We start from the raw sequence: 15,810 nt of genomic DNA, 5'->3' as shown, positions 1-15,810 counted from the left end.
GTGAATTAAAGGGCATTCATGGTCAGAGCGTACGCTTTCATTTTATAGCATCAGCATTGTAATATCCGATATAAGCTTTGCACCGACTGCCTCCCAGCCCTTTAGGAGTTCTAAAAGCTGAGGGGTAGGCATTCGGGTCATGTGACCACTGTGGTTGGCTGTCACAGCAGTCACATGATCAGAAAACTCTCAAATCCAAGTATGCATCAGGAGCTTACCGATCCCCACTGGCTACCATGCTGGAAGCGTGCAGGGAGCAGTTAGTTGCTTCCTTTCTGCTGGCCATCTCCTTTCACAATTTCATGGATTCTCTGCATGCTTTGCAACTTCTCCTCTGATGTTTACTTTCCTTTTCTAAGGACTACATATCCCATTATACCTTGTTGCCTGCAAGCTGTGATTCCTGTACTGACTCCGTGTCCTGAAACTCATCCTCTCAGCAGCTTTGCCATTCAGAAGGCAGGTTTCATAAATTCTATGACAAAGCAGTACTTACTGACAGGGTTAAAAAGTGAATGGATTAGATGAAAGATTAAAAAGTATATACATACATCTCGGTTTTACATATTTCATAGTAGCCATAAGGATAAGGCCAAGGACCTGTGACCAGGGCTGGTGTTAGAAATCACAGGGCCCCGTACAGCCTGACAGGGCTCCCTAAAAAATACTAAAACTTTATTTTCATTGAAAAAACACTAAAATGATTATTAGAGGGGAGCAGGGGGAATCAAATCATGCATAAGGATGGGGATTGGTGAGGAAAAGGGGGGGGGCAATAACAGGAACCAATCCCCTGTGTGTCTCTTCCTGCAGCAGCTGAAAGCCAATGGGAGAGAGAGAAAGAGAAGCCAGCTTTTAGCCGCTGCAGGGAGAGGCACCAAGGGGTTCAGTTCCTGTAATTCCCTACTCCCCTCCCTGCGCTTTACCATTCACCCCCTCTACTACCTATATCCGATTCCCCTGCTGCATGCCCCCCCCCCCCCAGCTGACCTGGGTCCCGTACAAGAGGACAGGGGCAACCCCCTTATCAGCGGCCCTGCCTATGACAATGAGCTTTGGGCATGTGTCGATGGCATCAGTTTGAGACTCTTCTGAGGCCATTCAGAATTTACTGATATGTGCATGTGACCTGCAATTTACCTACTTCTGACCTGCATCTGACTTACTTCAAACAGGTTTTGGATTACCATAGACTTGCATGGGGAAGAAAAACCCTGAACAAACGCCTATTCACATACAGTGTACATGTTGTGTAGTTTTAAACTATATAATAATCATATGCAGAGATAGATTGATGTTTGTACATACAAGTACAACAAATACATGATGCCACAGAACACTTGCAGTACTTACAGTAAAGTGACTTCATGATGTATTTTTACTGAAGGATTTCAGAATAATGATGAGGATATAGCGAATGTGAATTGTCATCAAAATGCTGGTGAGTAAATAATTCTGCTTTTTAAGGGGCAAATTGTATCTAATGCTAGCTTTACATTTGTCAACTTTGGAGCTTTCAGTTAGCTGACTGCCCCCTAATTTGTCCCAGAAATAGGGGATTAAATCTAAATTGTCATATGAATCAACTAAAACACCTTTTGACTGTCACTGCAGAGGTTTTGACCAATCACCACAATTTTGTTTGGTCCTTCGACGCTGGGAAACATTTGAAACACTGGGTGACAGATTGCAAGGGTTGACTGCTGATGGAAAGCTGCAAAGTTGTAAATAAAATTGGCAGGTTTGTGTGGCCAGCATTAGGGCCTACTTACATAGGTTACATAACTAAGGGAGTTTACACCTGCTTCAGATATCCTCCTATTTTGGCAACTAGAATGAATTGATATTGAATACAAGAGAACCTCCGTTCTCATTCACAGCCAATTCCCAACATTTCCATGCATACATGCGTGTTGTGCCACATTGGGGTTGATTTACTAAAACTGGAGAGTGCAAAATCTGGTGCAGCTGTGCATAGAAACCAATCAGCTTCCAGGTTTTCTTTTCTTAATTGAACAAGCTAAAGTTAGAAGCTGATTGGTTACCATGCACAGCTGCACCAGATTTCGCACTCTCCAGTTCTAGTAAATCAACCCCATTGTGTTAGCATACAGTTTGACCAGAAGAGTTAAAGAACATTTGACTAATAGAAAGCAGAACCCAAAACTATAAGCTAAGACAATTTGACCAGAAGAGGAAATATTATAAGGGTGACCTCTGCACTCTAAACTAAGGGGTGTATTCATAAAACAATGGCATAGCTATCTGTCGTGTGCAACACTTTTACAAGCAAATGGGAGCAAAAGCAAATAATATTAGGCTATTTTCTTTCCAATTCAAATGTTTTTCATTTATAGGAATAGAATGAATCAGGAAAATACCACATTATAAGCACTAGATAGAGCTGACAACCATAGTAGGCAATTATTTAGAGTGGGGTTTCACCCAAAAAAGGGGAAGCTCCACTTGTCTGCCTCCCCCTCCATTGCCACATTTGGCACCCTTTGGGGAGGAGCAGGTACCTGGTTTTGACAGGTACCTGCTTCCACTTCCGGCCCAGTCACCACGGTGAACTGAGCTGGAAGTTTGGCCCTATCCTCCTTCCCCCGCAGCCGGCCTATTCACAGAGTGCAGCACACTTTGCGCATGCGCAGTAGGGAACTGACTGTGAAGCCTTTACTGCCAGTGGAGATGGCGGCAGCTGCACCTGTCAACCGATTGAAAAATAAGCTCGGGTGCCAAAACCGATGGGTGCCTGGAAATGTAAGTGTCCTAATATTAAAAGTTAGCAGGTACCCTATTTGTAGCTGCTGACTTTTAATTTTGTTCTGAAGGAGCCTGGAGCTCCTGTTAAAGTGTAACGAATCAGCTACTGCAGAGAGTGAACTGCTATATAGAATTGATACAATGTTGCAGAGAAGAAACTTTATTTGACAAAGGTAAACAACAGAGTTTCAGCCCCCGTTCACACTGGGGCGACCTGGTCGCCTGACAGGTCGCTGTAGGTCGCCTGCCATACAGAAGCTATGGACCCGTTCTAATAGGAGCGACACAAGTCGCTCCGACTTAGAAAAAGGGTCCGGAGCTTCTTTGGGGCGACCCGGAGCGAACCTGCATAGACTTCAATGTTATGAAGTCCGTGCCGGCCGCTCCGAGGTCACGGTGCGAGCAGCGCGCCGCGACCTGTGAGGTCGCCCGGCGAAGTAGCGTCGCCCCAGTGTGAGCGGGGCCTAATCCCTAAAATATTGTATCAGTTTGGTAGGGCAGTTCATTCTGCTGTAGCTCATTTATCTGTCAGTGGTGATCACAGGAATCTTCATACACCTAAAGGCTCCATTCAAATAGGTGTCTTGGATCCAGGCAGAATTGCCGCTACTCTGCCCGCAATAGCAAATTAATGCAAGTCGCGGGACGCCCGTGCGATTCCTTTGACTTGCAATGGCATCCCAAATGCGGAAAGATTTTGCTGCGATTGGTGCCTGACGAATCAGGGTAAAATTATGCAAACAGAATTGCGGGATGCCTGTCGCCCAAAAAAGTACAAGAAATTATTTTGTGTGACAGGCGTCCTATGATTCTGTTCACGCAATTTTACTGCGATTCATCGTGCGACATCACGGCAAAATCTCGCCGAATTTGGGGTGCCATTGCAAGTCACGGGAACCACAGGGGCGTCCCGCGACTTGCAATAGTTCGGGATCGCGGGTAGAATTGCAGCAATTCTGCCGGAAATCTGAGATGCCTATACGTGAATGGAGCCAAAGTGGTTGTAAAGGCACAGGGTGAATGCATGAAGGTAAAAAATCTTTTGTGTGCAGCAGCCCCCCCCCCCCCAAATACTTACCTGAGCCCCCTCTCGATCCAGTGATGTCCGTGAGATCCCTGCCTCTCTGGAGACTCACACTCCTGATTGGCTATTGGCAGCAGCAGGAGCCATTCACAGCCTGTGAGCCAATTAGGTGGTGGAGGGGGCTGGACCAAGTCATGGCTCCATGTAGGATTGGACACACAGAGCAGCAGTTATGCTCAGTTGCCTCCATAGCAAGTTGCTTGCTGGGGGGACACCTGACAGGAGGGAGGAGCCAGTCCAATCTGTGCAAATTTACAACACAGAGCAGGTAAGTATAACATGTTTATTATTGTAATAAAAAAAGTTAAAGCTTTACAATCAGTTTAACAGGTCTACCTCATAATATTTGCTCATCTGGTTAAATGTTCTCAGTCTATACTGTTGGGCTATTTTCTTTTTTGGTCAAATGTTCTTTACCTCTTCTAGGTGAAAGGTATTAATGCTAATTTCTCTTGAATGCAAGGGGATGTTACATTCGTCCTATGAAAGGCAACACATAGAAACTGACGTTTAACACATACTGCAAACATTACAGGTAATATTTGTGACTTTTGCGCAAATGCTAAGAAATGTGCATAGCAAAGTTTTTTTTGTTTTTTTAGACCCCTGGATGATCTTTTATTGCATAAGTCTACATTAACTATGTGGCAAAATGTTTGTGGACACCCAACCCCGCTTGTTGAATATCCCATTCTAAATTCCTGTGTAGGTGTGATGGGCAAGTGTCCACAAACTTTAGCTAGAAGTTCTCATAGATTTTCTGTGGTCTAGCCACGTCTGATATTCTTATATATTACCGAGGGAGGTGAGTTATGCTATACATAACAATAATAATATACAGTGCCTTGCGAAAGTATTCGGCCCCCTTGAACTTTGCGACCTGTTGCCACATTTCAGGCTTCAAACATAAAGATATAAAACTGTAATTTTTTGTGAAGAATCAACAACAAGTGGGACACAATCATGAAGTGGAACGAAATTTATTGGATATTTCAAACTTTGTTAACAAATAAAAAACTGAAAAATTGGGCGTGCAAAATTATTCAGCCCCTTTACTTTCAGTGCAGCAAACTCTGTCCAGAAGTTCAGTGAGGATCTCTGAATGATCCAATGTTGACCTAAATGACTAATGATGATAAATAGAATCCACCTGTGTGTAATCAAGTCTCCGTATAAATACACCTGCACTGTGATAGTCTCAGAGGTCCATTTAAAGCGCAGAGAGCATCATGAAGAACAGGGAACACACCAGGCAGGTCCGAGATACTGTTGTGGAGAAGTTTAAAGCCGGATTTGGATACAAAAAGATTTCCCAAGCTTTAAACATCCCAAGCAGCACTGTGCAAGCGATAATATTGAAATGGAAGGAGTATCAGACCACTGCAAATATACGAAGACCTGGCCGTCCCTCTAAACTTTCAGCTCATACAAGGAGAAGACTGATCAGAGATGCAGCCAAGAGGCCCATGATCACTCTGGATGAACTGCAGAGATCTACAGCTGAGGTGGGAGACTCTGTCCATAGGACAACAATCAGTCGTATACTGCACAACTCTGGCCTTTATGGAAGAGTGGCAAGAAGAAAGCCATTTCTTAAAGATATCCATAAAAAGTGTAGTTTAAAGTTTGCCACAAGCCACCTGGGAGACACACCAAACATGTGGAAGAAGGTGCTCTGGTCAGATGAAACCAAAATCGATCTTTTTGGCAACAATGCAAAACGTTATGTTTGGCGTAAAAGCAACACAGCTCATCACCCTGAACACACCATCCCCACTGTCAAACATGGTGGTGGCAGCATTATGGTTTGGGCCTGCTTTTCTTCAGCAGGGACAGGGAAGATGGGTAAAATTGATGGGAAGATGGATGGAGCCAAATACAGGACCATTCTGGAAGAAAACCTGATGGAGTCTGTAAAAGACCTGAGACTGGGACGGAGATTTGTCTTCCAACAAGACAATGATCCAAAACATAAAGCAAAATCTACAATGGAATGGTTCACAAATAAACATATCCAGGTGTTAGAATGGCCAAGTCAAAGTCCAGACCTGAATCCAATCACGAATCTGTGGAAAGAACTGAAAACTGCTGTTCACAAACGCTCTCCATCCAACCTCACTGAGCTCGAGCTGTTTTGCAAGGAGGAATGGGCAACAATTTCAGTCTCTCGATGTGCAAAACTGATAGAGACATACCCCAAGCGACTTGCAGCTTTAATTGCAGCAAAAGGTGGCGCTACAAAGTATTAACTTTCGTTCCACTTCATGATTGTGTCCCACTTGTTGTTGATTCTTCACAAAAAAATTACAGTTTTATATCTTTATGTTTGAAGCCTGAAATGTGGCAAAAGGTTGCAAAGTTCAAGGGGGCTGAATACTTTCGCAAGGCACTGTATGTTGTAAAAAATTATATCATACTGTTAGGATTTTGCATTCTATCTATATCACCCTTGTCTTTTAGTATTCATTAATGAGCATTTCATTATCTCTACACAAATGCACTGCTTAAATCACTGTTTGTCATATATTTAAAATTACAGGCCTATTTAAAAAAACATTGCAAGCAACAAAGTGCAATAGTCATGGAAACCAATTGGAATACATGTTGAACTAGCCATACATCGGGAAAATTTGACTTGGTTGGTGGCAATGGGTTACTGCACTTGCATTAAGCTGCTATTTTCACTGAAATCAATGGAAAAACATCAAAATAATGTATGTCAACACATGCATTGGTATGCACATCAGCACGCACCATGACTTGTTAATATGTCTTGTTAACATTTCATTATGCTTGTCAATGTGCGTTATGATATGCAAAGTGCATAGAAACATATGTTAATTGTGTGTGACAATGAACATTAATGCACATCAATGCTCTTGACATGTGTTTTGATGAATTTCCATTGGTTTTAATTGAAAACACTTCAGAGGGAAAACACAAAGATGTGGCAATGCAGATGAACACTGGATGGTACACTACATAGCTAAATGTTTGTGAAAACTTGACCATCACACCTATAGAAGCTTTTTAGACTTCTCACTTCAGAACAATGGGCATTAATATGGACTTGGCCCTTATTGTGGCTGTAAGAGCCTCCACTTTGTGCCCATTTAGCCAAAAGTGCAATTATGAGGTCAGATACTGATGATGGACAAGATCTGGCTCAAAATCTGTGTTCTGATTCATCCCAACATTGCTTAATAGGGTTGAGGACAGGGCATTGTGCAGGCCACTCAAGTTCCCCCACAACAATCTCGTCAAACCATGTCTTTATGAACCTAATGGGTGGATAGGGGCACAGTCATGCTAGAGCAGAAATGGGCCTTCACCAAATTACTACCACAAGGATGGAAGTACATCATTGTCTGAAATGCCTTTGCATGAAGTAGCATTAACTATACCCTTCACTGAAAACACCAAAACTCTATAAATACCCATACTTTTGGCTATATATGTAGAGGTGTAATAGTTAGGTGTCTGGAGACATTTGGCAATATTGTGTAGGTGCTGAATGCTTACAATGTGTCCTCTTAGGCTTAATGAAAATTGGGCATTTAGCTCCAGTGCATGAGGCTCCAGCATTTAGGGGCAGGCACCCCATTGAGCCCTACTGCCGGTTGCCTTTCAACTCTATGAGAATGCATTCCAGGCATTTGTCTCTGGGTGAATAGTGCACTAAATGTAAGATCCACTCAGTGTACTGTCAAGCCTTGTCCAACTTTCAGCTTCTCAAAGAGTTTGTTATTGGCAGCAGGGTTGGGTGGTCCAAACGTACCTTACATCTGCACCTAAATGCTGGAGCAATATGTATCAGGTCCCAAACCTCATGTACCAGAAATCTTACACTTGGCCTTGGTGTTCAATATAAAAACAAAAACATTGAACTGATTGCTTTAAAATTGTTTCAAGTTAATAGAACAGATTTAATAAAAATGTTTGCTTGCTGTGAATTTGATGTGTGAAAGATCCACAGTAATTTAGGAGAAATATATCATTGACGCTCATATGACATAAAACTTTACATATTGGGTTTTCGTACATCCTGCAACCTTCCAGTCTGCTCTCCCGTGGAAGACAGGCTTTACATCGGCAATTGGTTTCATATCTAATTCTAATTTGCTTCTTCTGTTTGTGTTGTCATTAAACATTTTTTAATTTAGGCTTTGAGGATGATGAGAAAAACAAACAGATGAAGCGTGATAGACATGGTAAGTTGTCCTCCCGACTGACAAAAAATTGTTTTTTGCAGACTTTGGTGATTCTGTTATTTTGAGTGACATTCAACACATTTCAAAATGTTTCCCATTAACCATATGTTTATTGCAGTCACGAATCCACAGTCCTTTTCAATTTATATAATCACCAGGAATGTTTACAAACTGACTGAAGCTGGTGGGGCTATTTTGGAAAACATAAATTAAACTTTTATTAATAAATTAGAAAAGACATTTATTGAGAATACGTTATTAGGCTCATTTCACTTAACTGTAAAGTGGAACCTTAGTCGGAAAATTAGGTCCTGCTAGATGACTTCAGGATAAGGGCCTATACTGTTTTAACCACCTTAGCGGTAATCCCGAGCGTGACTCTGGGTTGATTTTTCATTGCAGGAGCGGTAACCCCGAGTCACGCTCGGGGTGGATTGCAGAGAGCGCAGCGGTGTTCTCTTACCTTATCCTGGCGATCCAGCGATGATCTCTCATTGCTGCGACCACCAGCCGAGAGTCCCGCCGCTCCTCCGTCGGTACGATCACTTCCTAGTTCCGTTCCCTGCAGCAGCAATGCTGCATGGGAGCGGAACTAGGGAGGGAAATTCAAAAAAAAAAAAAACTTTGCACAAAACACAAAACACACTTTATATTATATTATATATATATATATATATATATATATATATATGCATATATATATATATATATATATATATATATATATATATATATATATATATATATATATATATATATATAATATGCACACACACACATATATATATATATATATATATATATATATAAAATTATATTATTGATTCAATTATAATTCATGCGTTATATATTATATATATATATATATATATATGTGTGTATATATATATATATATATATATGTATATATATATATATATATATATATATACACACACACACATATCTATATATAATATATAATGCATGAATTATAATCTAATCAATAATATAATTTTATTATATATATTATATATTAAATAATAAAATAATATTATTGATTTGATTATAATTCATGCGTTTGTGTTTCAAATTTATCACATCTGGGATGTCTACTAGAGTCTTGTTTTGGTCAGGTTTAAGTCAGTAATTACTAAGAATTATAAGCCTATAATACATAACGCCAAATTTCCATGAAAAGAATTGTACCGCTTTTGTATGTAATTCCAGACATAATCATACCGCCAGGGAGGTTAAACCCAGTAATACACTTGCACATGCTCAGTTGCTCTCTATTTATAGGCACTGTGCTGAAAATGAAGAGGCCGATCCCCTGACAGCCTTAAAGTGATACTAAAGTCTTCATTCCTTTTAGTTAAAAATAACAAACATGTTAAACTAACATGCCCTGTGAAGTGGTTTTGAACAGAGCAGCCCAGATCCTCCTCATCTTGGGTCCCTCTTTGGTGCTCCTAACCCCCTCCCTCCTGTTGAGTGCCCCCACAGCAAGCAGCTTGCTATGGGGGCACCTGAGCAGAGCCATTGCTCCCTATGTCCATTCAGACATGGAGCCGTTGCTCCTCTCCGCCCCTTTCTCTCTTCATTGGCTGACTGAATTTGATTGACAGCAGCCGGAGCCAATGGCGCCGGGCTGCTGTCTCAGCCAATGAGAAGGTGAGTCCCAGGCAGCTGAGAAACTCCTGCAACATCGCTGGATCTAGATGGGGCTAAGGTGAGTATTAGGGGGGCTAAGGGGAGCTGCTGCACACAGAAGGCTTTTTATCTTAATGTATAGAATGCATTAAGATTAAAAACCCTTCTGCCTTTACAACTACTTTAAAGTGGAATTAAACCCTCCTATTCTTTAGGCCTCGTTCACACCAAGTTGCAGAGACATCAATTTTTCTGCACATGTTCTGCAAGGGCACAAAGAAAACAATTGTTCTCTATGTGCCTTGTTCACAACACTTGTATCACGTGCAGATTTTTTTCTGCACATGAATCTGCAACATGGCATGTATAAAAAAAAGGCGATTCACTCCAGGAATAAAGAAATTTATTCTTCCACTTTACAAAACTCTGGTCCAGCCACATCTGGAGTATGACGTCTAGTTCTGGGCACCGGTCCTCAGAAAGGATGTGCTGGAACTGGAGAGAGTCCAGAGAAGGGCAACAAAAATAATTAGGGGAATGGATGTTTTAAGCTATGAGGAAAGGCTTCCAAGCATTGAACTTATTCTCTCTAGAGAAGAGACGATTGAGGGGGGATATGATATCAATGTACAAATACTGTACTGGCGACCCTAGAATAAGGAGCAAACTTTTCAGAGAAAGGGAATACAATAAGACACGTGGCCACTCACTAAAACTAGAGGAAAAACGGTTTAACCTTAAAATACTTAAGGGGTTCTTTACTGTCAGAGCAATGGGGATGTGGAATTCTCTTCTACAAGCAGTGGTATCAGCGGGGAGCATCAAAAGTTTCAAAAAATTTTCAGACAGTTACCTTAACCACTTGCCTACTGTGCACTTAAACCCCCTTCCCATCCAGGCCAATTTTCAGCTTTCAGCGCTCTCACACTTTGAATGACAATTGCGCGGTCATAATACACTGTACCCATATGAAATTTTTAGCATTTTTTTCACACAAATAGAGCTTTCTTTTGGTGGTATTTAATCATCTCTGGGTTTTTTATTTTTTACAAAAAAAAAAAGAAAAAAGACAGAAAATTAAAAAAAAAAAAAAAGTTTTTCTTATTTTCTGCGAGTAAATTTTGAAAATAAATACATTTTTCTCCTTCACTGATGTGCGCTGATGAGGCGGCACTGATGGGCACTGATAGGCTGCACTGATGGGCACTGATGAGGTGGCACTTATGGGCACTGATGAAGTGGCACTTATGGGCACTGATGAGGAGGTACTAATATGCCGCACTGATGAGCACTGATAGGCAGCACTGATAGGCGGCACTGATGAGCACTGATAGGCGGCACTGATGGGCACTGAGAGGTGGCACTGCTGGGCACTGAGAGATGGCACTGAGAGGTGGCACTGCTGGGCACTGAGAGGCGGCACTGATGGGCGGCACTGATGGGCACTGGTGGATGGCACTGATGGGCACTGGCGGGTGGCACTGATGGACACTGACGGGTGGCACTGATGAGCACTGATGGGCAGCACCATCAGTACCCACACTCAGTGCCCATAGTGCTGCCAGTCAGTGCTCATCAGTGCCTAGATGAGCAGGCACTGATGGGCACTGACTGGCAGCACTATGGGCACTGATTGTGGGCACTGATGGGGGGCACTGATGGCGGGCACTTTGGGCACTGAGTGTATGTTTTTTTACCTCTAGTAATCAGGGAACTGGTGATCGGTGCCCTGATTACATTCTTCTGTGTCCCCGGCGCTGGGCAGCTCTCCCTCCTTCCTCACACTGCAGTCTCCGTGTGAGGAAGGAGCGCTGGCGATGAGAGATGATCTCATATGTTTACATATGAGATCATCTCTCATTGGACGGTCCGATCACGTGGTAAATGGCCGCTGTGATTGGCCATTCACCACGATGTGTGATCGGCTGTGTCCAATGGACACGGCCGACACAGATTTTCCCCTATGCGAGCTCGCGGGAGCGCGCGGGGAGACTGTTTTTTAAACGGCCTCCCGAAAATGTGAGTCCGCGCTGCAGCCGTACATAGGCTGTAGCGCGGATGGGAGGAAGTTAAAGACCTCAACATACAGGGGTATACAATGTGCGGTTAACATCAAACACACACACACACACGCACACATAATAGGTTGAACTGGATGGACTGATGTCTTTTTTCAACCTCACCAACTAACTATGTAACATGTATGCAGTTTTCAAACTGACATGAGATCAACATTGGTGTGAACAGGGATAATAACTGACGCACATAAAAACTGATATCAGGGTGCATAAAAACTCACTGAAACGCGCATAAAACTGATGTAAACTGATGTCTCTGCAAGTGAAATATGGGCGGTTTTCCCATCAGTTTTTATGCACGTAGGGTGTGAATGAGTCCTTACAGCCAAGGAAGCTGCTTCTGTTTGATCTGCAACTTTCATGGTGGTGCACATGGTCACCAGCTATTTGATGGTTTGATAGTTTGATGGAGGACACAAGCAAATGTGACAGTTAGCAACCCAGGCATTCCAGGAATGTAACTGCATTTTGAAACCATTAAATCAATGGGTTTAGTTTCGCCGTATTATTTTCTGTTGTTCAGGAGATCTGGGCTTCATCAAAATGGCAGCCTCCAGCATGAGCAACAGGAGCAATGCTGGAGGCAATTTACAGCACACACTAATTTTGGTAACATAATAATAACGTGGAATGTATGTTCCTTGCAAAAGAACATCATTTTTTATCAAGTTGATATGGTTAACGTTCCACTTTAACACCAGCCTGATGGCCAGCATACACTATACGAAAAATGGGCTGAAATGCAGTCATTTGGACAGTTCTTTTGTTTTTCAGCCAGTTAATGGGAACAAATCGGTAATCGGTTGTGACGTTTTTGAGCCAAAAAAAAACAAAGGACAAGTTTGGAAATTTTCTGCCAAACAAACGATAAATTTAAAGGTTTATGTGTTTCTCGTCCAAACTGTTTGCAATAGGTATGTGTGACAAAACAAACAAAAAATTGATTAATTTATGCCCATTGAAAGATGTATCGGTCATTACATGATGGTACTATCGTTTGCTCTCACGGCCAAGTGTTTGTTTTTCGAAAATAAGTTCAAAGTTTTTTTTCGTATAGTGTATGACCAGCATAAGGCAATACATTTTTATCCATATGACTGTAATTTTCAAATGCTGGTGGACTCACCTAAAAATAACTGTCACTTTTTTTTTTGTTAAATTGAGGAAACCTATACCGCTGTGTTAGCTGTGTGAATTGAGCCTTTTGGGCTAGTTTTACAAAGCTATAATACCAGGATAAGGACCTTGTATTTCTTTTTTTTTTAAGTGGCAGTTATTTATAGCCAATGAGATTCGAAAATAACGGTCACTTGGAAGAAAAAAAGTATTCTTATCCATGTGTTAAAGCTTCATAACTTCCCCCATTTCATGCTTATTCCAGGTGAATGAGTCAGAAAGTGGGGAAGCCAGAGACAGACAGGCAACTAACATTTTTGGAGATGAGCTTCAGATGAGCTGGAGATTTAGACCTTCCGTAAAGAGATAAATCAATCACCAGGTACTTCTGTCAATAGAGATGAATTGATCTATTTGCAATTCAGACAAATAAGATAAATAAATTGCACCTTCATGTGGGAAGACTGTATTTCTGGACAGTGAGGGAGGAATCGCATGCAAAATGTCAAAGCTGCCATCATAAATACACAAGTGAACATGTTTTCTCATTTTTCAGAACAAGTGAAGGAGGACAGTGGTCTTCAAGACAGGAAAAAGCCAAAACATTCTGGAAAATTTGGTAAAAATTAAAGTACATCTATAGAAAACGTATCATTGTTCTGGCAGGGTGCAAAGCAAGCCCTCACAGCTTCTTTCCTTGTGCACATTTATCTGGACGAGTATTGTATTTTATGATATACACATTACAGTAATTTAGGAGAAAAGGAGCAGGCTGTGCAGTCACTGGGGGGGGGGGGGGGTGTTTATAGAGTACTGGGAGATTAAACTTTATTGTGACAGTTAAAGTGATATTAAAGGCTACATTTTTTATTTATTAAAAAAAGAGGTTTGGAAAGGTTCTTCCCTTGCAACGTGCGACTGTCCCTGGTCCGCTTACAGGCTCTCTTTGGGGCAGTGCAAGACCTTTTACTTCATGGGGTGATTGTCCCGGTTTCCGACTTCGAAACGTTTTCAGGGGTTTTACTCAAACCTGTGTACAGTCCCCAGAAAGGAAGGCAAAGTGCTTCCAATCCTGGACCTCAAGGTGCTGAACTGCTTGTGCAGGTGCAGAAGTTCACAATGGAGCCTGTTCGCATGGTGGTGGCTTCCCTGCATCAGGGGGATTTTCTTCCTTCCTTCGACATCAAGGACGCTTACCTTCACATTCCAGTATGTGTCGGCTACCAGCACTTCCTCCGCTTTGCCGTGGGAGAGCAGCATTATCAGTTTGTGGCGTTACCCTTTGGTCTCGCCTCCACACCTAGGGTCTTCACAAAAGTGTTTGCCCTGGTGCTAGCATTGTTACGTCAGCAGTTGTTCGCGGTCCTGGGCTACTTGGGCGACCTTCCTTTGCGAGCAGAGTCTCCTACTGCGCTGGTGGAAATCCTGGATATCTCCATAGGGACCCTGTGGAAGTTTGGCTGGATTCTTAATCTTCAGAAGTCTGTCTTTCCACGAAACCAGACTATCTGGGTCTGACTCTGGACTCTGCCTTAGCCAGAGTACTCCTTCCTCTGGACAGAAACTGCAGGCTGCAATTCGCCTCCTGTTGTCCAGCAGATCGTCCTTCTTCTGGACTTGCATGCGAGTGCTGGGCCCAATGGTGTCTACAGTTCCATACGAGGTCCCTGCAAGGGAGATTCTAATCAAATGGGACAAGACTCCGCAGTCTCTGGCCAACCAAATCCAGCTGCTGGTTTCATTGTGTAGGGTTAGGCAGTAAGCCATGCACGCTGTTCTGTTTATTCATATCTGTGTACTTCCCCCTCCCACCTGGCTTGCCATCTGTCTTGGAAATTAATACACGCTTAATGCACAAATAACTCCTTTGCGCTAATAAGTGCACTTTTGGATATTAATATACGCCAAGTGCAATCAATCCCGTTGTGCTAAAAAAGCACAGTTCTCAGCTCTTTTGTATAAGGCAATGGAGTGCGCTCCTCAGTTCCCAGTAATACAGACACACACACAGAGGCTGTTTCACTTTGGATAATCCCAAGATTGTCCTGTGTAAAACAATAGGCTTCGTTTATTTATAGGACAACAAAGGGACAAAAGCAGGAAGTGATGGCTAGACAACATCAGCCAATCAGTTCCAGATGTACAGTCACATGACCTAAGTTACTCACATAGAATCAGCCAATGACACACTTGTATACATTCAAATACACAATAGGAGGGGGTAGTACACAGACGTAAATAAACAGAACAGCGTGCATGGCTTACTGCCTAACCCTACACAATGTAACCAGCATGTAGAATCGTGAACGTTGCTCTAATGAAACCCGTGCATGGACTTCCGCCATTACTACTGGTGTGAATCCCATTCAGCAAAGCTCAGCGAACAATGCCTAATAAGATTATATTACTGTTCCCATAGACATGAGGCTATCTGCAGGGAAAGAGTCATGTTGTTTCCTCTATGGTGATCAAGCATAGTAGAAAGACATGAGCGTGTATTCCTTCATAAAGACAGATAGATATCAAAACGATATTGACTCCGCACCGCAATACACATAGATCTCTATCGACAAACAGACCTGCGCACAGAGTGTTCACCGGCGGAGATGTCTATGTAAAGCGAACACGTCTACACATCTAAGGGAAGGTTTTCACTGCCAGTAGTCTTTGCTCAATGCCGGATCGCCCGTACAAGCTCTAAAGAGTGTATTGCAAGCAAACTGTCAATAGGAGCCATAATGACAATCTAAATAAAACACATCCTGAAAAATTAGAAAGTAAGGGGCTGTAGGAGTGATAATATGTGATAAATATGATACATTTACATATATGTGAAAAATTAATTATAATAAGACTATTTAGTGATATAGAAACTGTGGGGCCAAGTAAGATACAATGTAATAATCAAATCTGCTACATATAT

General features: G+C 42.2%; 1 protein-coding gene across 1 annotated transcript in view; it reads left to right on the top strand.

Annotated features, from left to right (window-relative positions):
• Nucleotides 1-15,810, top strand: part of LOC309550428 (kyphoscoliosis peptidase-like) — a gene marked incomplete at both ends in the record, with an annotated part of 108,295 nt that overhangs the window by 60,805 nt on the left and 31,680 nt on the right. Inside the window, 3 exons of the mRNA XM_082250810.1 lie at nucleotides 1,388-1,441; nucleotides 8,014-8,061; nucleotides 13,444-13,506. Of these exons, the coding sequence (XP_082106936.1) occupies nucleotides 1,388-1,441; nucleotides 8,014-8,061; nucleotides 13,444-13,506 (165 nt within the window). The remainder of the gene's footprint in view (nucleotides 1-1,387; nucleotides 1,442-8,013; nucleotides 8,062-13,443; nucleotides 13,507-15,810) is intronic.

The sequence above is a fragment of the Pelophylax lessonae genome, assembly GCF_965119305.1.
Source record: "Pelophylax lessonae genome assembly, chromosome: 3".
Taxonomy (NCBI): domain Eukaryota; kingdom Metazoa; phylum Chordata; class Amphibia; order Anura; family Ranidae; genus Pelophylax; species Pelophylax lessonae.
The sequence above is the reverse complement of the archived record's forward strand: the minus strand, read 5'-3'. Positions and strand labels throughout refer to the sequence as shown.